At 40.8% G+C, this 24,448-nt stretch overlaps 1 protein-coding gene across 1 annotated transcript in view; it reads right to left on the bottom strand.

Moving 5' to 3' along the window:
- LOC132130318 (teneurin-2-like) overlaps nucleotides 1–24,448 on the bottom strand; it is a 199,820-nt gene that overhangs the window by 31,692 nt on the left and 143,680 nt on the right. Inside the window, exons 5-10 of the mRNA XM_059542002.1 lie at nucleotides 21,738–21,860; nucleotides 16,786–16,991; nucleotides 14,356–14,551; nucleotides 10,671–10,772; nucleotides 1,334–1,528; nucleotides 765–965 (exon numbers count right to left, since the gene is read on the bottom strand). Of these exons, the coding sequence (XP_059397985.1) occupies nucleotides 765–965; nucleotides 1,334–1,528; nucleotides 10,671–10,772; nucleotides 14,356–14,551; nucleotides 16,786–16,991; nucleotides 21,738–21,860 (1,023 nt within the window). The remainder of the gene's footprint in view (nucleotides 1–764; nucleotides 966–1,333; nucleotides 1,529–10,670; nucleotides 10,773–14,355; nucleotides 14,552–16,785; nucleotides 16,992–21,737; nucleotides 21,861–24,448) is intronic.

The following is a 24,448-nucleotide window of genomic DNA, read 5'->3' as shown; positions in this document are numbered from 1 at the left end:
TGTCTTCTTGCGCTTTTAAAATCGCTTGGATTTTTAAATAGGCATGTCTTAAAAACACATGCAAATGCTAAACTCTTGTGATGAGGTGCAGCAGTGACCCAATCAGGCTGACAGTCAACTGTCCAGAGCGTCTTTCATGCTGGCCCCGGCAGCCCATTTTAATTGCCATGGACCCCTATAATTGTTACCACCTTTCTCTCCACTAGCTACAGCCCTGATCATGTAATTGTTGCTGAAACATTATCTGTCATCATTGAAAAAAAATAAAATAAAATATATTAAAATAGTAAACTGTAATAATTTTTCACAATATTAATTATCTTAAATATTATCTTACTCACTAATCACCAATAATCAATTTTTTTAAAAATCACTATCTGCGCAATTTGCACCATGGGTATTTTAATTAGTTCACTATAATTATTTTAAATCCAAATTGGTCTCCTTAATGTAAATTATATTTGTAGATTATTATTACAATATTTTATTTTTGAAGCTCATTTTGGATTGCACCTTATTCTAAAGATGGAACTGCTACTATTTTGGGTGGGCGGGGTTGTGCTGTTACCTGATTTGCATATGAATTGTGTGCTAAAACAGCACACGCAGCGAGTACAAATAAACAACGCCATCAGCGGGCACAATTCAGGCTGAGTGAATCCCACCGAGAGTGTAGATGGATGCAAGTGAAAGATTAGAATATATTGCAGCACAGTATGAGAAGACAGTAAGTGAGAAGGTGAAAATGGCTGATGGGAACACACCGGTGGAGCAGTCAGGGCCCATCCAGTTAGGGTCACACCTGCAGAGCCCCGTGTCAGGGCTGTAGGCTCCATGACCGTTGCACTGATCTGGACACTGGGCTCTGGACACATCACACAGGGGCCCGGACCAACCAGGTTTACAGTGGCACTGACCGGACACGCAGCTGCCATGTCCCGAACACGTGGGGTCAAGACAATCCACTGGAGAGGGAGAGAAAAAGAGACTTTGAAAATACTTTTCCATTCGACTTGCTTTTTTTCTTTTTTCTTTTCTCTTTCCTCCTCATCTTTCACCTCTCTCTTCTAAACTCACCTCTGGGATCTCTCCACTTTCAAAAACTAGCTGCAGCTCATATAAGAATGTGCTTAGAGACTCCATTTCTGGACAATTTCTTAAAAGCCAGATCAATAGACTGAATTTCATCACTTTAATAAAATGTATTATGCTTGTACCAGCATGCTTTTATAGCAGACATTTGGAAACCAAGATTCTCAAAGGAAGAGTTTTTTCTGAGAGTGCTGAGATTTGAAAATGAGATGGTCAGAAAAGCCGTCAATGTGCTCATTACCTTCCTCGCAGGACTCGCCACGGTAACCCGCTTCACAGGTGCAGCTGCCCTGGGTGCAGGTCCCATGACCGCCACAGCTGGGGTCGATGCACTGGCCCTGCGGCACATCACACTCCAGCCCCTTCCAGCCACTGTAGCACATACACACACCCTTGCTGTACTGTCCATTCCCGCTGCACAGCACGGGACAAGCCACTGCAACGGAGATCGAATGATAGGAAGCAGGAGGGAAAAATATTAGGGAGTGAGGGAAGGACAGAAGAAGAGGAAGTTTTAGAGGAATTAGTGAAAACCAGCTTAATTGAGAGAAGTTCAGATATGAAATGTAAGATAAGAGAAAAATAAAGCATAGAGTTACTAGAAAGAAATACACTGAACTGTATGAAATCACCTCAAACTGTCTGTCAAGGGAATTTAGAGTAATTTACTAAAATTTTATTTTTAGCTGTTTTCAGACAGTGTTGTTACATCACTATTATTTTACGTCCTTGTACTCTCGCAATAATCAAATGTGCCCTCCTGAACTCTTATGTCATATAATATATATATATATCTATATATATATATCTATATATATATATATATATATATATATATATATATATATATATATATATATATATATATATATTATACATTATTATACATTATACATTTAATTTATTCCTAATGGCAATTACTCCAATCTTCAGTGTCACATAATCCTTCAGAAAGAAATATGCTGATTGGTGCTCAGGAAGCATTTATTATTAATATAATAATAATAAAAAGTTGAAAACAGTTGCTTAATATTTCTTGTGGAATCCACGACACATTTTTTTTTATGAATTTGAAGTACGAAAGAATGGCATTTATTTAAAATATAAATGTTCTGTAACATAATAAATGTTTTTATTGACACTATTGATTAATATAATGAATAAACTTTGAGTAAACATATACATTTCTTAAAAAAAACAAAAACAAAAAAATAATAACATGCAAACATTGAATGTATTTGACCAATCGTGGTGCTTGAGAAGGTGGGATCTACAGAGAATGGTGAAAGAGATGCAAATACATGTACATATTAGTGTTCAGCTTGAAGCAGCGCTGAGCATAAGACCGATCTGTGTATGACATCAAAGTACTGTGAGAGTGATTCAAAAGCACAAGAAGTCATCTGCTCTCTAGAGCTCTCATGGTACATTGTGCTGCGGAGACCAATTGTTGTATGACAAAGCCAAAGCGTGGATATTTTAGGCAATATAGAAATCCTGGCCAAGACGTTTCCTGGGAAAATGGCACATTTGGTCACCCTAAGATTAAAGAAACTATTCACCGATTCCAGTCTCTGTGTAGAACAACCTCTGGTGGAATTTTGTATCCTTTATATAAAAATCTAAAGTATGTTTAATGTAACTAATCAAGAGGTCATTTAATTAAAAAACACTCACTGTTATTGAGCCAGAAAATACGGTTGTGATTCAGTTACAATGTTAAATATATGTTATAATGTGATATCATATATTGCCCTCTAAATTGTATAATCAATAGATATCATGTATTTCCCATTAACAAAGTTACAGTAGTCACATACTTTCATCAGCAACCAGTTAATTACTTTTTCAAAAGAGTAGTCTGATTTTAACTACTTTAAATTATGAGCTTTTATCCTGACAAGTTTCACTTTTTTTATATAGTTTTTACAACAATAGCCATCATTAACTCAAGTTGAGCAGAGGCTGTTACAGTTTTTGATGAAAAATTGGCTAGAGTGAATGAATGAATGCAGGAAGGGAAGAAAATAATCATGCCTCACATTTTTCGCTATTCAGCCTCAAAGGCAGCATAAACACTGCCAAAGCTCTCTGAATATGTTGATAAAGCAGACTATGCTTTGTGTAATTAAGGTGAAAGATTCAGATGCAATATTAAAGGCACTCTCTGCTACTCAGAGAAGACAGCATTTGACAGTAATAAATTAGCTGTCTATAGCCTCAGGTAAGTTCTTACAGACACACACACACATTTCTCTTCACGATGCCTCCACTAAGGGCATTTCATCACTCAAAAAGATTGGTCTGGCACAGTAAAGCCAGCAAACCCATCAGAAATTTTGGCATAACTGAGATGGGATTAATCAGAGATGTTGTAATTCATCCGTCTGGATCTTAGTGTGATGTGACAGTGTCATAGAGCCATTAAAACAAATAGCCAGAGCTAATGTACACTGATGATCTTATGACAAATGCTGAGCTCAAGGGAAAATTCTGACATTTGCTTCACAAATCTATAACAGCATCACAATTGCAGCATGTTGAAAGTCAACTATAAAACTTAAAGCAAATTATAAATAAAAACTCATCAAAAAAAACTTAAAATAAATACAGTGGTATAAATGTTAGTGACAGTAAATAACATTAAAATAATAAATAAATAAGAAAGTTAAACTAAAGCATGAAATTACATAATAATGAAGTTTGATATCAATTAATGATTTAAATTAGCTTGTTAATGACATGTTCATCTACAAATAAAAGATACATTTTTTAATATTATTATTAATATACATATATTTATATAATATTGTGAATAAAGATATAAGATATTAAGATAATTTTAATTAATTATAAATTATTGAACAGTAATATTACTTGGTGGATGTGCTTACTTGTCTTAAAAATAATGTTGCAATGAAAAAAAACCTAATGGTTCTAAAATAGGATAATTATTATTTATTACTTATTTGTTTTGCTTTTTAATTTTTAAATAATAGCTTTTGACCATTTGTGAGAAGAATCACAATATTCCAGAAACTGGCATGTAAATCGTACTCGGTTACTAATGTAACCTCAGTTCTCTCTAGAAGAGGGAACGAGTACTGCGTCTTAGCTAAGACGCTACGGGAAAAGTCTCTTTTCACGATACACTGAAGCAAAAAATTATCCTTAATTTTGAATTATTGTAAAGCGCATTTGCAGCAGCACACAGCCATAGGCGAGATGGCTCGCTCGCTCATTGGCTGCTCTGCGGCAACTGCATAAGCCTATCGAGCGCAGGCTGATGCAACATCAGACCAATGAGGGCACTTCGCGCCCTCCATGCCACTTCCCGCCGAAACGGGTGTGGTCTAGCCCTATAAAGGGAGCTCAAAAAGGCTGACTCACCTGATTTATTTCATCACCGAAGCGAACCAGAGGGAATCGTACGCACGGCAGAGAACGCAGTACTCGTTCCCTCTCCTAGAGAGAACCGAGGTTACATTAGTAACCGAGTACGTTCTCTTACGAGAGTTCTCTCGTACTGCGTCTTAGCTAAGACAATACGGGAACCCAATGTAAAACGCCGTGCGTGCAGAGATCACACACCAATAAACCTGGAAGCGACGCCCAGGATTTACAGTGCACAATCACCAGAGGGACTCACAGAGAGTCCTAGAACAGGAGGGGGAAACCCTCCGTCCCGTATCTAGCAGCGTCCGTAGACGCGGCAATATGTCATCACATATTCAAGGCAAGGCCTGACCAATGTGGGAATGTGGGTCTTACGCAATACTACCCATATAACAGTCAGCAGCGCATCGCGCTTGCGATCTCAGATCTCCAATCAGGACACTGATTCACCTATACCGACAACAGCTTTGCTTGCAGAGCGGGAACCTCTAGGTTATAGAACCTGATAAATGTAGACGGCGAGGCCCATCCTGCCACCATACATATATCCTGTAAGGAAATCCCACTAGACCACGCCCACGATGAGGCGACGCCTCTTGTGGAGTGTGCTCTGACACCCAGTGGGCACTGAAGGCCCCTGGAAGTGTAAGCTAACGCTATAGCGTCAACTATCCATCTGGATAGGCTCTGTTTCGAAACAGCCATTCCCTTGGAACATCCACTGAACGAGACAAACAGCTGCTCAGTCTGTCTGAAGACAGCAGAGCAAGACACATAAGCTCTTAAAACCCTAACGGGGCAAAGAAGACTTGAGTCTCCATCCTCTTCTGACACCGACAGGGCAGACAGGGAAATAACCTGAGCCCGAAACGGTGTGTTGAGGGATTTCGGCACATAACCGTGCCTAGGTTTGAGTATGACTCTTGAGTCATTAGGCCCAAACTCCAAGCACGTCGGCTCACCGAGAGCTCGTGCAGGTCACCCACACGCTTCACTGAAGCGAGAGCCAACAAGAAAACTGTCTTGAATGACAGATGTTTGAGGCTAATCGTTCGGATAGGCTCGAAAGGGGAACCTTTCATGGCCTCCAAAACCGTTGAGAGGTCCCATACAGGGACTGACGGAGGTCTGGGAGGATTCAGCCTCCTAGCTCCTCTAAGGAACCGGATGACCAAATCGTTCCTTCCTATTGACTGACCGAGCGTTGTCTCGGAAAATGCTGCGATAGCCGCCACGTAAACTTTGAGCGTAGAGGGGGCTCTGCCCTTATCCAACAGCTCCTGTAGGAAGGAGAGAACCTCCGTCACCTCACATCTAAGGGGTGAACATCCCCGAGCTGTGCACCAGCTGGAGAATACTGACCACTTCGAGGCATATAGTATTGTGATAGTATTTAGCACTCCCACTGAGAGATCAGCGGGTAACTGTTGAGCGCCCACACATGGAGGGACCACAACTCCGGTTGAGGGTGCCAAATCGAGCCCCTGGCCTGCGAGAGGCATATAGCCGTCGAGTCGACGGCGCTCTAGCCTGAGTGATAGTATTTAGCACTCCCACTGAGAGATCAGCGGGTAACCGTTGAGCGCCCACACATGGAGGGACCACAACTCCGGTTGAGTGTGCCAAATCGAGCCCCTGGCCTGCGAGAGGAGGTCCCTCCTCAACGGCACTGGCCACGGGGCAGTGTCTGCTAACTGCATCAAATCTGGAAACCATGGTTGGTTCTTCCAAAGTGGTGCTACAAGCAGTACTGAGCATCTTGTTTCCCTCACCCGTTCTATCACCTGCGGAAGGAGGGAGATGGGGGGAAAAGCATAGAGCGGGCAGCACGGCCACCTTTGTGACATCACGTTTTCGTTCTTGGAAAAGAACGCGGGGCAGTGAGCGTTTTCGTGGAAGAGTTCCGCCAACCTGTACAGGTTTCGGGACCTGAGACCGCTCTGGTGATTTATGTAGGACACCACAGACATGTTGTCCGAACGGACTAAGACGTGGTGGCCCTTGATTCGGGGACAAAAGCGCGTCAGCGCGCTCTCCATTGCCAGCATTTCCAGACAGTTGATATGTTGGAGCTTTTCCCGTTCTGACCACAGGCCAAAGAACGGTCTGCCCTCGAGCAGCGCTCCCCATCCCGAAGTGGAGGCGTCCGTCGACACCACTTTCACTTTCGAGGAAGTCCCCAGGTTTACACCTGATTGGTACCAGTCGTTCGCTGTCCAGGGTTTCAAGGCTGTAACACAGCTCTGATTGACCTTGAGACGCAACTGACCGGATATCCACGCTCTGCGCGGTACTCGCGCTTTCAGCCAGAACTGCAAGGGGCGCATGCGGAGCAGGCCCAACTGAAGAACTGGTGATGCTGAGGCCATGAGACCTAGCATCTTCTGATATTCTCTGAGCGAGAAGGTCGCGCCACAGCGGAGAGAGCTCGCTGTGCCCTGAATGCCCAACGCGCACTGTGGCGACAGCCGCGCCATCATGGAGCGTGAGTCCAGAGCTATACCCAGAAACAGTATCATCTGACTGGGGTTCAGCGAACTCTTTGTCCAGTTAACACTGAGACCGAGTTTCTCGAGGTGATCGAGTAAAATGGCCCTGTGTTCCACGAGCTCTGATCGTGATTGAGCCAGAATCAGCCAGTCGTCCAAATAGTTCAGCACTCGCATGCCTCTGAGTCTGAGAGGAGCGAGCGCTGCGTCCATGCACCTCGTAAACGTACGAGGAGCCATGGACAAGCCGAACAGCAGGACTGTTTACTGGTATGTCTGGCCCTCGAAGGCGAATCTCAAGTATCGCCTGTGACATGACGCTATCTGTATTTGAAAATACGTGTCCTTCAGATCTATCAACATGAACCAGTCTCCTCTGCGAATATGCGCAAGGAGTTTCCTGGTTGTAAGCATTTTGAAACTGCGTTTCGCCAATGCTTTGTTCAGCTGTCTTAGATCCAGTATGGGTCTGAAACTCCCGTATTTCTTGGGCACTAGAAAGTATCTGCTGTACAGCCCCCCTTCGCTTTAGGCTTGAGATACAGGCTCCACAGCCCCTTTGCTCAACAGTTTTGATATTTCGGCTCGAAGTGCTACTTCTGTTTTGACCGTAGTTTCGACGCGCTAAAAAGCGCAGAGGGTGTCGAAAAAACTGTAGCGAGTAGCCTCTCTGTATAATGTCTGGCACCCAATCCGAAACCCCTGGAAGCGCTGACCATGCGTCTGCATGAATGGCTAAGGGTTGAATGCGAAGCGCGCTCTGTTGGCTGGGCAACAGCAGCGCTTCGATGTGCTGTAACATGGGCGTTATGCCTGTGACATTTGAGGCGGGGAGCGCGCTGATCACAGCGGGCAGATCGCTCGTCCTCGACCCCGCCACGGTGCTTAATCGAGTGAGGGAGGGCTGAGCGGGTCCCGTGGGACCCGTGCTGTCTGTGAGTAATTGTGGGCTGTAAGCGTGCACATTTACTGCTTTTGACTCGCTGTCTGCCTGGGCAGAACGAACGTGCACGGGTTTTGTTTTTACAGAAACCACATGACGTGTGTGACATAGTGTTTGTGGGCACTGAGGAGTGGGCACGTTTACTATGTAGTGCACGCGATCGACCTGAGTCGCTTTTATGGGCGCAAGCCCTGTGTGAAGGGCTGTGCTTATATGTGGAGATGGGCACTGAGCAGTGGGCATCGTCACTACATTTATAGCACCATCGGCCGTGGCCGGGACACCAGAAATTACACTCTTTTCGGGAAATATCTGGGTAGCCGTGATAACGGTTTTTGTGTGCAGGCAAGCGGCAACTGTACAGGCTTGCGCGTTGCAGAAGACGCTGAGACAGTCACAATTCCTGGAACTGAAACAGCGGTGCGCTTGGGTGAGAGTTCGGCTGCAGCGGGACTCGTACACCGGCGCTTTCCTAGGAGTGCTAGGATGACTTCGGGGCTTCGATGGCCGGAAGAGCGAGAGCGGGGTCTCGAGCTGCGTTGCTGACGCTGTTGCGATGAAGCAGCAGGCGGCGGGGGGTGTGGCTGAGAGCTTTGCGGGGCCGGTCTAGCACAACTCGCTGCAGAACCGGAGCACTTCGGGAGGAAGAGATGCCTCTCAGCCACCGTAGCGGAAGCCATAACTCGTCCCATGGCCTGTGCAGCGGACTTAGTAGCGCGAAAAGAGAGATCCGAAGTGCTCCTCAAATCCGCGAGACAGATAGCCTCAGGTCCCCTCTCGTCCAGCTTACGGAGGAGATCACCCTGGAATATCTGCAGCGTGGCCATGGTGTGTAGTGCAGACGCAGCCTGCCCAGCAGCAGAAAAGATCCGCGCAAGCAGAGATGACCTCATGCGGCAGGCTTTAGATGGCAACACCGCTTTCGTCCGCCGTCCAGCAGAGGGCGGGCAAAGGTGCGTCGCTATCGCCTGTTCCACCGGCGGAAGTGACTGGTAGCCTCTGTTTTTAGCATCACCAGTGTGGAGAATGCTGGTGAGACAGACGAAAGAGTTCGTGCTGAACATGGAGCGTTCCAAGCCTTTGACACCTCTTCGTGAAGCTCAGGAAGAAATGGGGCGGGCTTTCTGTTCGGAGAAGTACGCTCATCCGGAAGAAAACTACCATCCAGCCGGGAACGAGAGGGGGGCGCTGGTGCAGACCACTCGAGGCCGAGGCTCGTCGCAGCCAGCGTGAGCACTCGCATCAGCTCCTTCTCGATGTCAGCTCGTCTGCTGGGCTTCTGAGCAGAAAGCGCGAGATCCCCGGAGCTCGCCCAGCTTTCACTGCCCGAAGCTAGCAGAGAGCACGTGTCCTCTTCCCCCGACGCGGCCCTGAGATCGACTTCCTCGCAAGACGCGGCGGCAGACAGCGGGCGCTGACCATCGGGAAGCGATGCAGGGGAGGCCGGTGAAGCCGGGCGCTGGGGGGAATGCAGGCTCGGAGAAAAATGCCAAGCGAGTCCTCAGAGTCACCATTGGCAACGGCTCGCAGTGAGGGCAGCCGCCGTCAGCGAGCGCGAGTGCTGCATGATCCTCACCCAGGCAGGAGACAAAGATGACTTGACGGTCTTCCTCGCTGAGTGGGGCTCTACACGAGCCGCAAGAAGGCATCTTTAAAAAGACGCAGCTCTTTTACGAGTGTGTGTCGCAGGGCGAACACAGACACGAGGATACGAATGAAAAGGATATAGGCGCCGGAAAGCGCAGCAGGAACGGCAGTGGAAGGCGGCGTTGGCCAGCGGCTTCAGGAATGGCTCGTCCCGCTGAGATGCTATCGGACGACGCTTGCTTCCTCTCGTGATCCAACGATGCGTGAGCTTCGCTGAAGAGATGAAAAATTAGGTGAGTCAGCCTTTTCGAGCTCCCTTTATAGGGCTAGGCCACACCCGTTTCGTCGGTAACTTGGATTGGGGGTGAGAAGTGCCCTCATTGGTCTGATGTTGCATCAGCCTGCGCTCGATAGGCTTATACAGTTGCCGCAAAGCAGCCAATGAGCGAGCGAGCCGTCTCGCCTATGGCTGTGTGCTGCTGCAAATGCGCTTTACAATAATTCAAAATTAAGGATAATTTTTTGCTTCAGTGTATCGTGAAAAGAGACTTTTCCCCTAGCGTCTTAGCTAAGACGCAGTACGAGAGAACTCTCGTAAGAGAACTTTTTTGCATTTAGACCAGCAAAGTTTCTTTAGCCAGCTGAAAACATCAGGTGCTCTAAAAATGTCCACCTGTGAGCGCAGCAATTTTTCAGTTGAGACGCTTTGGTTGCTGAAGTAAATGAAAATATTTCGCAAATGAAATATTTCTCCAAGCATTATTTCATTATAATATGGTAGTCTGGCAATTCTGTCTGGTAAAGACATATACACTCAAGAGACAAGCAATATTAACTTTTCCATTGTTGTTTAGTTGAGAAAAATGACCGAGAAAAATGACCGAGCACTCAGCATGAAAAAGAAGCTCAGCCCGCTCCTGGCATTTCAAAATACACGGCTCTCCCAATAAAAACAACTGGAAAAAATATGCCAGCCTCTGAGAAAAATGCTTTGATGGACGCTCGGCCTCAGAAATATGAAAGGTGTTAAGATTTAGTGAGCAAAATTTTATTATACAACACATTTTTTTTTTGTATGACTACAAAAATGTTTTGACAAATGCTGCAAAGTGAAACATCATTTTTTAATGCAAACATACTAGCAGTGCGTCACTAAATGGTACCTTTAGAACAGTCTGTGCCGTGGAACCCTGGGAAGCAATGACATGCTCCTGACATGCACTCTCCATTGGCGTGGCAATTCTGGGGGCACTCTTCCACTGAATCTGATATGACACATAAGAGACGTGTGCATTTTACAACCCTCAGTTATTAATGGGGTTCAGCTGAACCCAACGTTCAGAAAATCAGGTGACCTTTAAACCCTGCTGTCTGAAAAAAAATGCTCAACCTGTCTTGCATTTTGTGAAATAATCTTATACACAGCAAGGTGTACTGTGAACTTTTAGCCAGCTTTATTGATTCACTGGCAATGTGTGAATTACTGTGACACATTTCACCACAGCCTATTGGGAAATATAACACTATCACTGTGGTAAATGCTAAAATAAATGATGCTTTTCAAATCAACAGTAGCCTTCAACAGAATAAGATGTACATTCATACAGCATGTGATCAGACCAAAGAGGCCTCAAGAGCACAATGTGTATGATAAGTGTGTGTGTTTCTCCAAAAACTGAATTGTTAATCATACATACTGTTATTAATATAGTTGACCCAGAAAATATCTGGACACTTAAAATGTATGAATGTCATTGCATTTGATAATATCAAAGTAGCATCTGCAAACAAATAATGCTAGAGTTATTTTCACCTTTCTGAATTATTTCTGCATTGAATTGTAAACAAGTGATCTCAGGGTGATTTTGATTAGATGTATAAAATTGGTTCTTCTCAAGTTTACACAGGTGTTCTATAAGAGCAGCTGCAGGTGCATTTCTTAAAATGTCTGACTAATGCTTGACAACCAGAAAGTGTGCAAACACACTAATTTTTGAAAAACGTGCTTGTTCTGTCTTTCTTTAAAATAAATACCACTTTGTTTGATAATGTATAATGTAAAGGCATTCATTCATTTTAAGTAGCTTAAGTGCCCAAATGCCTTTAGCCTTTAGCACTCTCTATGGATTTATTCAGAAAGCAGACAGCCAGCAAAAAATGTTGTGACGTATCCTACTCAAACAGTTTCGTTTTTTGTAGTCAGCAAAAAATAAAATAAATAAATAATACAGTTTAAAATTTGGGGGGTTAAAATGTACCAAGCCTGCATTTATTTGAACAACAAATAAAACACTGTGAAATATTTTAATTTTATTTATTTTAGCGCCCAAGTCCTGTCCCAAAAGTTCCGGACCTGTGAAAAAGTACTACTGCTCAAGCAGGGACTTTCTGAGGGGCAATTTTTTACCCAGAACTTTATTTAGATCCTGGTTCCTTTAACCAGTTCCTGCGGTGGAAACAGAGCTTTACTCTGCTATTTTACATTAGTTTGTGGTCGTATACAAGATCTGTATATGCTAGCCCAGGGTTTCCCAAAGTGGGGTTCACGAACCCCTGGTGGTTCAAGAGGGAATTGCAGGGGGATCGTGAGTTGGTACACAGTGTATCCCTGCGAGTTAACACAATTAACAAATCAATTAAAATGTTTGTACAAAGAAATGTTACAGGTTTATACAAATGTGATGTAAATGTAAAAGCTTAAAAGGATAAAAAATAATTATCTTTTGGGGAAACCCTGAAAAAAAAAAATATATATTTATTATTATAAAAAAATTAATTACATTATAAATTACAGTAATATGAATTTTTACAATTTTTGAGTGTAATAATAACAATAGCTATGTAAATACTACTAAAATACTATTAATATTTACTTAAAATATCAGGGGGTACTTCAAGTACATAATTTACGTCAAAGGGGTTCGGCTGACAAAAAAGTTTGAACTGCTAGCCTATCAGTAGGTGCATTTACATGGACACTTTTTGCTTCCATCAGAATGAATTCATTCTGATTGACGAATCCGAACGTAGTGTTTACATGAACGTAAGTAAAGTGATCGGGTTGATGTGTGCATTTACATGTCACAAGCTTCTAATCGGATTGACTCGACATGCGCACACTGCATATACAGAGTTTTCCGCTGCTGTTTTAAAAAGCACACGTTATATTTATCTACTTCGGGTCCTAATTAGGCGACGACCAGCACATGAACTGTTGTGCTGCTTAACTTTCCTTTAGCAAAAAAAGTAGTAAAACCTCAACTCAAAACTAGTCGTCTGTTGATGAGAGTCTTAAACGAGGACTGGTGGGACATGGTCGTGTTCCACTTCACATACGTTGAGTGAAAGGGGAGATTTATAATGACAGGACACTTATTCATGACACTTTATTCACCAGGAAGAACACCTCATTCGCGCGTCAAATAAGTCATTACGCTATTTCTACGTCACTGTGCATGCGCAGTACTTTCCAGTTTCGGTTTTCAATTCGATCAAGTGTTTACATGTCCCCTCACTCGGATTACAAAAGGGATAAACCACCCTTTACAATCCGATCAAAATTTTAGTCGGATAGAGCCAATTCAATCCGATTGACGTGTTTACATGTGACATTTTTATTCTGATTGTGCTTCTAGTCCTATTACAATCGGATTAGAAGGGTCCATGTAAACACAGCTAATGTTAATAAAATAAGTGTCATGTGTCACATAACAAGTGTCATGTTCATAATGCGGTAAATTCCACTCCCATTTACTTTAGTGTATAGAGAGACACGTGATCTACACTGCCGTGTCTCTCCCTTGTGTGCGTCCTGCAGAAGTCACTTGGAGAAAGTGTGTTGGGCTCACTTTAAAATGCTTGGAAATATTGAAAAAATTATTACCATGACTGCACTGAAATTGGAGGACCAATGATGATGCCGCGGCCCTGCAAATAAATGTGTGTGTGTTTTCTCTTGAAAATGTTTCCCTGGAAATACTTAACTACTTAAATACATTTTTCTTTCCCTTACAAATAGTATTATCAGCATAACAATTTGAGTAAATGTTGTTTTGATGTATTTTAAAGAGTTGGAAGTCAAAATTAAAACTGCCGGATGGTAGATATTCATTATTGTCTTCAAACAACAAAAGATAATTTGAATTACAGTGCTAATTTTTTTAAATGTTTAAATTGCAATGCACTGTACAGTGTTTATTAAAAAGGGGTAGAATCCGAAGCTCAGTACTCACTACTCATTTAGTACTTTTAAATAAGCTACTCTTTTACTCTTACTTATGTAGTTTTTTGAACAAGTACTTTTTACTCACACAATTTTTTTTTTTTTTTGTAATGGTACTTTTATGTGGTATATACAAAACAATATGTAAAATACAGCAAGGCTTCCTATACACTTCACGAGTTCTGCATAACTGCCTGGTGTTATGACAGACATGAGGCCAAATTTTCACTTTTCCATCCCACACTGACAGCTCCTCTCAGCTGTTGTAGAAGAAAGTCTTGAAGCTGGCATTGTGCTTATGCTAAGTCATCACTATAGCAACCCTTGCAGAGAAACTGCCTAAACAAACATATTTCAGTGTTTACTTTTATTTTATAAATTCAACTATTCCTTCTGTGACCTAAAGAGAAATGTAAGTGAAAGCAATAAAAGAAGCTCTCCCAGATCAACTGTTCTCATTCAAACTGAAATATAAAATGAAGGGTAGATTTAAAAGGTGTACTGTGTAAGTTGCTTGCAGTGAAAAGCATCTTCTAAACAGCAGGTCTCCAAACAACCGAGTTTCTATTTTACCATCTTCCTTTTAAATATTGACCTGTGAGTAAATAAAAGCAGGAGGTGTCTACCTAGAGCCACAGTGCTGAATGAGATGGGTTCTTTCTCTTTTCCGTCATTGTAGAAGGCCAGGTGCCAGGTGCCGGGGTCCAGATACTGCACAAAGATCGCCTCATTCTGGACAACGGTTTGAATACTGCGCCGCTCACGAGGAGACTCAATTACGCTCCACTTCTCTTTACCATCTAACCTTTCCATGTAGTCATACTGAAGAGACACACAGAGAAAGAGAGAGAGAGAGAAGGAGAGAAAAGGGTGAGGAGAGAGGGAGAAAACAAGCAAGTAGCTGCGGGACATCATCTTCAAAAAAAAACTGTAATGACAATCAAAATAGTCAAATTAAATCAAAACGAAGATAACAACTCTAGAACGTGACAAGACAAGTGTAAGAATTCTGCAGATAAATATGCAGTGATTATTTGGAAATCATTTACAATTCATTAAAAAAAAAGTTGCGAACAAAAAAGCCTGTCTGCACAGATGGTCTCTTCATGGTAATTAACAAAAACCTGTCTTTTAAAGGAGGAATATCATAGAGAACCAGATTTCCTTGATCTATAAAGGACAGCTCACACACTGGCCCAACAAATGGCAACCAGCCCCAATTTCCACTGGTTGTTGGGTATTGTCAGATCAGTATGTTGACCACATTGGCATTTGCTGGGTCAGTCTGAACATAACAGTGTCAAACACTAGATTAAGATATCATCACGCTCATGAAAAACAAATGAGGATAACACTTTATTTAAAAATAAATAAATAAATAAATAAATAAATAAATAAATAATTCTCCTTAGAAAGACAAATAATGTCCTGGCAGCAAATTACCAGTACCTTTTCCGTTACATTTACAGACATTACATTCAACCCTAAAACATAACACAATGTAATTCTTGCCGTTTATTTAAGCTTCAAACCATTAAGACTTAATGACTAAGAATGGAAATCATTAGGATTTTTATGTTTCTGATTTAGATTCTAATTCTAATTTCTTAAAAAAGCTATTAAGGACTTTTTTCTTTGTTAGTTTGTTTTGTATTTGCAGCACATTTCTTTATTTGTGCTGTGAGTGTCTGGTCAAATTGATAAAGATGTTTTCTTAATTTGCTGGTGTTTTTTCTATTTGCATGTGTCTTCTATGTCCTCTATGGATCTTCTATGTCCTCATAATAATGTTAAAACTATTAGATGACTGTGGCTGGTCAAATGACATCACCTATAATGTCTCTATCATGTATCTTTCATGTGTGGTGACATACTTAAAAAAAAAAAAAAAAAACCTCAACATGAGCTAGCAGTAGTACTGCGATGATTGTAATTTTAGTTCAGTTTCGATTTGTGCCTCAAGCTGTTTTAATAATTTCAAGCAGTGAAATCACTTTATACTTTTAATAAGAATCAGAATCACATTTTGAAAGACTGGTAGTATCAATAAGCTCTGATGGTAACAGTTTTGTTGTCGTTACTAGAGAGATTAGGAAAACACACAAAGCCTACATTTGTTATTGCTATATAGACATCTTGCTATCTCATCAGAGAAGACAGGTGTTTTTATATGCAATAATATTCATACATTTGTTTGTGATGCATTTTTGCTATTCGCAATTCAGAAGCGAGATCGCGGTCACGCGGAGGAGCTACAGTGTGCACAACATGAAAGCCCTGTTTAATTATCATAGAGAGAACAAAATATACAAACAATTTAGGCCTTTTTTATTTTGGCTTCTGAGGATTATATAAAAAAAGAAGATAATTAATGTTAATTAATGATAATTAATAACTTAATGACAAAAGTAGTTGTAAATGCAGTCTTACTGTTGCTAAATTGTGGGATATGTTTGATAATAAACATTGGAAGCAAAAAGATCTACCCAAGAGACGCTGTTCCCCAGGCTGGAATGTGTGCGCGCACTGTACGCGCTCCAATACAGACCGCAACTTCGTGTGGACGTCCAAGCAATCAAATACATAAAAATATGTTAAAATGGCCAACTTGGAGAGTGTTTACTTAAACACAGTTTATGTCTCAAGTGGACATGAAAAGTTGGGAGAAAATCCAATGTTTGTCAATATATATTGTCTTAAAGTGACAGCAATGACTGGCACTTGGACCATCAATGTTAATCAAACAATAAAATGCAAAGAGAATTCCCTCACAGCTCTCAATCTGAATAAAGTTAGCTTTAATAAGCATTGATATATTAATACAAACAGTGAAAACTATGCAGGGTTCATTTACATTTGATTACCTTATTTGAACGACATGAGGGTATATGAAGTCAGAATTTTCAGTTTTGTGTATACCAACCCAAACAAAACAAAAACTGAACATCATAAAAAAATCATGCTTTTTAGTATTTAAAAACTGAATTCTCAGTTCTAATTATAAGTGTACCTGGCTACTTTCAGAGAAGAAACAAGACATAAGGTGATTTGCTCACCTGAGCATGTGAAGGAGGCAGGCCTTTCTGCATGTAGACCCCAAATAGCGCGTCCTTGCCCAGGGAAATGTTGAACTTGAGGAAGTGTGGCTGGCGCAAGTGAATCAGAGACCTCCAGAAGACGCCTGGAGGAACATCCTGACTGACACGTTGACCCAGCTCCAGCTCCCCGCTGTTTATACTGCTGTTCTTCAACACCCACGGCCCTGAGATGGACGCCAAGAGACGAAAAAAGATTTGTTTGAGGGACAAACACAAAGGAAGTCTTTCAAAGACATGGGGAAAGGGGAATATCATCCACTTTGTATGAAAATATTTCCAGTGTGTATAAAGAAAGATCAACATATATTATTCCATTGAGACAAAGCTCTGTGCTAATGAGTGTGCGGTGTGGGCTGATAAAGTCATCAACCCTAAATCAAACCCTGTCTTCTCCCTTGAGATCATAATATCTCTGCATGACAGCTCTGGCCACACATACACACATCCCCTCCCAATACACCTGCTAAGTCTGTCCTCTAGAGATAAAACTGTTGCCGTGTTGACAGCGCAAATAGATCGCAGCAACACCAATCAGAAAATAACCCAGAAAAATGGGCTTTGATAGTATCAGAAGCAACACACACACTCTCTCTTTTGTGTCTGAGGGGCCATTGCAACACGAGTGGGCTGGGTGTTAGCTGTCAGTCTAGTTTGCTTTCTCGATGTTTGATGTGCCCTAATAAGCAGAGACAATCTGTTTCCCTGTCTGCTAAAACCTCTGGCTGCATTTAAACGAGTAATGGAGAGAGAGGAATTGAATTGAGCAAGCACAAGCAAGCTCTTTCCCTAAATGGATCAAGCCTTCTTTTTGCAGGAGAACATGCGCACGCATGCAGTGTCAAGTCTGGGTGACAGCTCGGTTAAAAAAGAAGCCCAGTCTAGTAACGCAGTGGGAGTCCACACCAACCTCCCTCATTAACACGAATGGATGGATGGCTCGGCACTGAACGAGAGCACCACACTGAGAGAGCAAGAGAGAGAGAGAGAGAGATGTAAAAAGTGAGATAGATAAAGAGAGAGAAATTGGGAAGCAGAAAAAAGGGGGAAAGAAAGTACCCTGGAGAGGGTGCATGAGAAGAGTCTTTTACAACAAGAACTACTAATATCAGAGCCACTGAAAAAGACACTTTCCCCTAATGAACGCTCACACCCAAGACTTGGTATAGATGGATTTTCTTTATTAGTCTAGATATGACTATGTCAATCACCTCAAATCCTGCAATTTATAAACCTAAAATAACTCTTATGAACTTCTAAAATAACATCATAAATCATAAACCAGCCTAACAGAAAATGACTTATCTTAAAAGTTTGAAGGACTGACAAAAGGCTTAAATGTACTAGGAATATACTAGGAATATAATCAACACAACAACCCACTGGGAACATTCCGTTTTTATATATGCCATGTAAAGATGAATGCCATAAAATTATATAGATAAGGGGCAAATGTGATCAGTTTGGTCACATGTAACATCATATCCTGAATTATTAAACTGACTTTTAGTGGACTGCATCAATCAGAGGGTTAGTTGGCTTATTGCCTTGCTACACTCAAAAGTATGTCACATTACAGAAGTCGAATAACAAATGTTGCTTTAAGTAAAAAACGGGAAGAATCAATCACCTCATAGCAAGCGCACATGCTTAGTAGGGCTGGTCAGAATACCTTCTGTAGTAATCAACGCTGAATATTCGAAGATTCGTAGGGAGGGGCCTAACATATTCTTCTCTCTAATAAAGACAGGAATCTTTTTGTGTCTGTCTGTTTGCATTTTATTATGTCAAGAACCGTTCATCCAATCAACTTCACGTGTGGCGGGTGTGTTGCTGCTGACCCAAAGAAGTGCAGTGTTGGATTTTGGTGCAATATGGACACACGACACGTTCATAATTAATCAACTTTTAATAAACTACGGAACAGCACGAGCCAGAATCGGTGTGCCTCATGAGGGCAGCGCTTATATGCTCCTAAAGCGGACACTGCACTAGTGATACAAAACACACAGGTCTGTTAAGAGCAATACTTTTAATATAGACAAATTATTATTAGGTTGGGCTACTGTATGTTTTTTATTTTTTTATTTGCATGGCTTCCGTATTCGCAAGTATTTTCCAAGAAAATTAAATGGATGTTTTTATTGTGTGTAAAATTACTGATTAACATGGAGGATAACAGCAGTTCGTTTTTTTACACCAAAAATATACTATAGGCCAAGCCTACTACTTACAGAACTCAGGTTATTTTTTTATATCAATAAGCGCAAATGTTTCCTCCACAGACCAAACTGTCTCAGACATTTTTTGAACATAGCGTAACTGTTTGATAAAATAGCGCACTTCAGCTTAGCCAGCTATGGAGAAACTGGTAGGTTTCACCAATGTATTTTTCCCAGTCAAGAGTTCAAATCCATGTTAGCTATCTTGTTTGCTTTCAATATTTTCTATGTCTAGCTTACAAGCTATATACATAAAATTGTTCTTCAGTGATGCGTTCAGAAGTGCTTTTCATGTCAAGGTTAAAAAGGCACATGATGCCTGTGCTGAGAGGTTTGCCGAAGTCCTGACATGAGTCTTGTGAAAGGGCCTTGTAGATTCACATAACAACATTCAAACGGAGAACAGCTTGAGTCTAGAATCATGCTTCCCCTCAGTGTTGCCAACTTCTTTCAATGGAAAGTAGCTAAACCCTGCCTGAAAAGTCGCTAAATGCCGCTAGGTGACGTCATATGCTAATTAGCATATTAATGACGTAAGTGCGTCATATTATCTTGCCCTTTCTGTGCTCATGTACTGCATTTTAATGCAGCCAATATTCTCAATAAAACATTTTTTATTATTATATTTTAATGTTTCTGTTGTCCGACAACGGAATTAATATTATAATGACTGAAACGCGGTCCATTAAGACTACATAACCAGCTATCAAAGATGTTAATCTCTGCACTAAAATCCTATTCACGACATTGTCTAATGAAATCACATACACATAAGATTAAGACAATGGTTGTACTGTGATTTCAGCTATACTTGCATGTAAATTAGAGTTAGAAGCAACAGAATATCTTTTTTAACTGAAAGTGCTGCTCCTCTCTGCTCGCTGAATAGAGCAGATGCAGAGAGAGAGAGGCGTGTGCGCGCCCTGGGAGAGAGAGAGAGATCATGCTCGTGCGGCACTAACGGAGAGTCTCAGAGACTAAATAAGGTCTGGCAAAAAAAGTCGCTAGATTTGTCTCTAGTCGCTTTTTTGGAAAAAAGTCGCTATGAGGGTCTGGAAAGTCGCTAAATCTAGCGACAAAGTCGCTAAGTTGGCAACACTGCTTCCCCTCCCCCACAGACAGCACACTATAACACATGCGTCTGTGTGCATGCATTTCTGTAGGACAGTTAGCCCTTCTTCATGTGCCTGTTGTGACATTTCTGCTAAATGATATTACATTGCTTCTTGTACATTTTGCAACATTTTCAAAGTAAAATTTCCAGTGATTGATGCTGCAAGTGTGTTCAGTTTTATCTGAAACAGATGAATGTGAATGTGACAATGTTTTATTACATCGGTTGCTGTACATAGGCTATTGTGGCAGTTTGGAAATTAAATGTCTGATCAGTGGCACAAAATCCTTTATCGCATTTGTACCACCTACAAACAAAACAAAAGCAAACATGAGATAAACATGTTTTAGCTTGCTTCTACATATGTGGGATCTCTCTTATTCAGCACTGTGACTCCTATTTCACAGGACTCATGCAAGCACTTACAAGGTGAGCTACCAAGCAAGTTTACTACATCAGAAAAGCCATATATGTGGAGCTGGTTATATGATGCAAATGACACAATATATTAGGAAAATGTGTTTCAAGTTCATAACGGAATTCTGCAACTGGAACTGGAAACTGCAGTGAATTGTATGTATATGTGCACACACACATTCATTTATGATTATGCACACACACATTCTCTCCAGTTAAACTCAGATTTGAACCTATGCGTCCTCTTCCATAAAGACCCACTCTTTTAGACCCATCTAAATATATTAGAAGCTGTACTGTGTGTGAAAAATGTCAATACCAGCACTCTCTAAAGGTCAGCGGCAGTCGTTATCTTCTGAACGTGTTGACACTGATAATGATAAATCATTTGAGGTGAACGCACAACAGACAGGGAGATTCTTTGTGTCTGAGCCACTGAGAGTTAGCCAGATCTTTGAACCACTAACCACTAAGTCCAGTGAGATCCAAAACGTCTAATCTAAATAACCTTGTATATCAAGGTTTCTGTGAGAAAAAGGCACACAAGACTGTGATTTTACACTAATGTACTCTCAATATACAGTACAGGACAATCACTAGCTTCACAGAGCCTCAGGCTGACAGAGACTAACATGTGTTATAACAAGCCAGCAGAGACTAAGTCTAGTCATCACTTCAAATAAATGCATTACCATTACCATAATCATGTAGAACTGCAGAAGAGGCAGTGGAAAGAGCTGAAGTCAATACAAAACTGCAATCTCAATTCATTTAACTTTCATGTTTGTGACATATTTCTGGGTGAAATTAAATAATCTGCTTGAAAAAATTGGTTAGACTTAGTAAACATGGGCTATGATGTTTTTGTTAGGTTATTAGAAAACTAAATATACAGGTATATATATATATATATATATATATTCATCCTGAAATATTTTTTATTAATATGCTATTACATAGTTATTGAAATTACAGAATAATAAAACTTTTCTCCCACTATTGTGCACTCAGAAATTGTGCATAATAAAACGATGGACAAGTGTAAAGAGAAGGCAATTTTGGCTTCATATTTTTCTGGGGTTTTGCATTGTATGTCATCAGGTCATTTGGATTTCATGTTGATCATATTTCAGGGTTTTTGCACAAGTTTTTGCTTTTACCTCTGCCTCCGGAGGGCACTGTTGCCACATCACCAATGCCAGGAATACTCATGCTGAGGCCAGTGTTCACTAGATGCCCTTCAGTGGGCTTCAGTCGCCAATTCAAGCCCAGCAGATTAAGAACTGTGAGGGAGAGAAAGAGAGAATTTAAAAAATGGAACATGACACTACATTACACCTCCCAACCACTTTATGTACACACGGATGACACGTCCTGACAGCCGAGAGCCTGCGACATCCATACAACTATAACTCTCACTGACAGAGGAGACTTTAGCATACAAATACACTCATTATAGCCAATGACACGTTGACTACAGTCTGTGCTTTGTTTGGGCTCCATGCCCAGGCAGGTTTAGTTGGACCAGGTTTAATCCAAACTGCTACAGGAATACTAAACTTGCCGTAGATATAAATATGTCATACAGAAGCTGGTGGTACATTAGCAACACAAAATGTTAAATGCAACACAATACAACGTCTGGAAGGAACTGACACTCATACTGCATAAGGTCTGAGAAGACAAGAAAATTGTCTTGAAAAAAATTAACTGAAGACATTTTAAAGTTGGTGGCAGATGCCAAATATTCGGAATACTTTCTTATTTTTGTGTGTGTGCGCTAGAGAAAATTTTGGCTAGCCGCCCGCTTCTCTCCGCACCCCATATGTACTATAATCAGTGTTTCAGCATTTCCAAGACTTTGTAGAGACTATTTGCTCCAATGGAGAACACTTGATATGCAATATTCAAATATGTCAAGTTGTGTTTAAGAAATATGATAATGATCAGAAAAAGTTAGTTTTGTGATGTGCTGGTGGAAATTACAAACGAGATGCCCCCAGGGAAAACAAGTACAGCCATACACACACACAAGAAAATGCTGACATTCGCAGTATCAACCATAACACCTTACCTCCGCCTCCTAGTTATTCTATCCCTCCCTAAATCTCATCCACGCAAAATCAATGCCAACTCATTCTTTCCCCACCTCCTGACATCTGAGGGTGCATTATCACTCTCATTTAAAGGGGTTAAAAGAAAAAGCTGACTCCTTCAGGCTGTCAGTTGCTCTGATGTCAGCAGCTCATTGTCCCACACACATTACTCCTCATCTTATCTCTCTATACTCTAATCAGCCTTTTCTCTTGCTTGTTCATTGTTGTTTTCACCCTTCTCGTGTCCTTCATCCTTCCTGCTTTTTTTTCATCCATTTCATTACAGTGCTCACTGATAAAGATGGTTTGTTATGACCTGAGACATCTTGTAACACTAAGCCGAGCTGTGGGGAAACTCTTAACATAATATATATATATTTACCTCCTATCTATTGTATCCAAAGTTGATATTGCAAAACATAAGAGGAAATATTTCATTATATTTGACTATGTTTTACCAGTGACATTTTTTTTGAGGGTTTAAGCTGCAAGAAAATGAAGATCCTGTTTCCATCTTAAAGTAAAAAGTTAAAAGGTATAAAAAATTGATACATTTCCAAAATTGGAGTATGTTTTACAAAATAATAATAATACTCCTGAAGCCTTTCTACTTCAAAATTTCACACGCAATTCAGTGTGCTACTTGCCGTTTCTTTGTTTTAATTTGTGAAATGTACTAGCAAAAGTCGTTTCTATGGCAATCCAACACCATTTTTTAAGTGTAATTAAAATGAAATATAAAATAATAAAATACATTAAATTAAGGTGACTTTTCTCTAACAATATTGCAAACAATATTGCAATTTGACTATATCTCAAAATATTACTTTACTGTATATTCTGCAATGCTACTTCATATCTCACAACGTGACTTTTATGACTTCCATGTGAAACAGATGTTTGTTTTTCCCGTATAGAGAGTTATTATGGCTCAGGTACACTGTAAACCTTAATGCTCAAACTAATTAATTGTATTGAGTTCTGTTAACTTAAGTCTATGTATGTATGTATGTATGTATGAGGTCATCCATGTAAAAGCAAACTGACCGTGTTAAAATTTTCTTCTCAAGATGGGAGATCGGTCTTGTTTCATGCAATGCTGTAAGTATTTTTTTTTTTTTACAAATCCAAGGACCTTGAAATTAACATTTTTATTTATATCATCTCATTGTTGACAGTTAAGTCAGACTTTCTAACTACTGTTTAAGAGATTACATATAGATTTAGAGTAATTGCCAAATTTCAACCTTTAATTTGAAATGACTCATTCATAATTTTTAAATTGGCAGATTCCAAATCCGATTTCCGGCGTGAGGAAGAATTTGAATATAAACCCTGAATTACTATTATCTGCCTCACCACCAGAGGTGTCACCTTACTTAAGTAGAAATTTGGGGTATCTATACTTTACTTGAGTAATTATTTTTCAGCCGACTTTTTACTTCTACTCCTTACATTTTAAAAATAGCTTCATTACTGCTATTTCATATCGTCTTGGTTTCATTCCGGCTTGTCATCATACAAAAAAAAAAAACTAAAAAAACCTATCCAGATAAATCGCGCCATCCGGATGGAGTGAATTTGATTGTGGTTGGATGAGAAGTATAAACATATACCATTCTGACACCCTATTGGTTTGTACGCGATCCATCGCACATGACACAAATCACATTATACTCCACCAAGGACATAGCCAGTTTTGGGTTCGTTTATCAAATATATATATTTCTTTAAAGTAGGGTTGGGTATGGAACCGGTATCCGATTGCCTCAGAG

Source organism: Carassius carassius, chromosome 47 (genome assembly GCF_963082965.1).
Source record: "Carassius carassius chromosome 47, fCarCar2.1, whole genome shotgun sequence".
NCBI lineage: Eukaryota > Metazoa > Chordata > Actinopteri > Cypriniformes > Cyprinidae > Carassius > Carassius carassius.
Note: the sequence above shows the minus strand (reverse complement) of the source record. Positions and strands in the feature narration are given on the sequence as shown.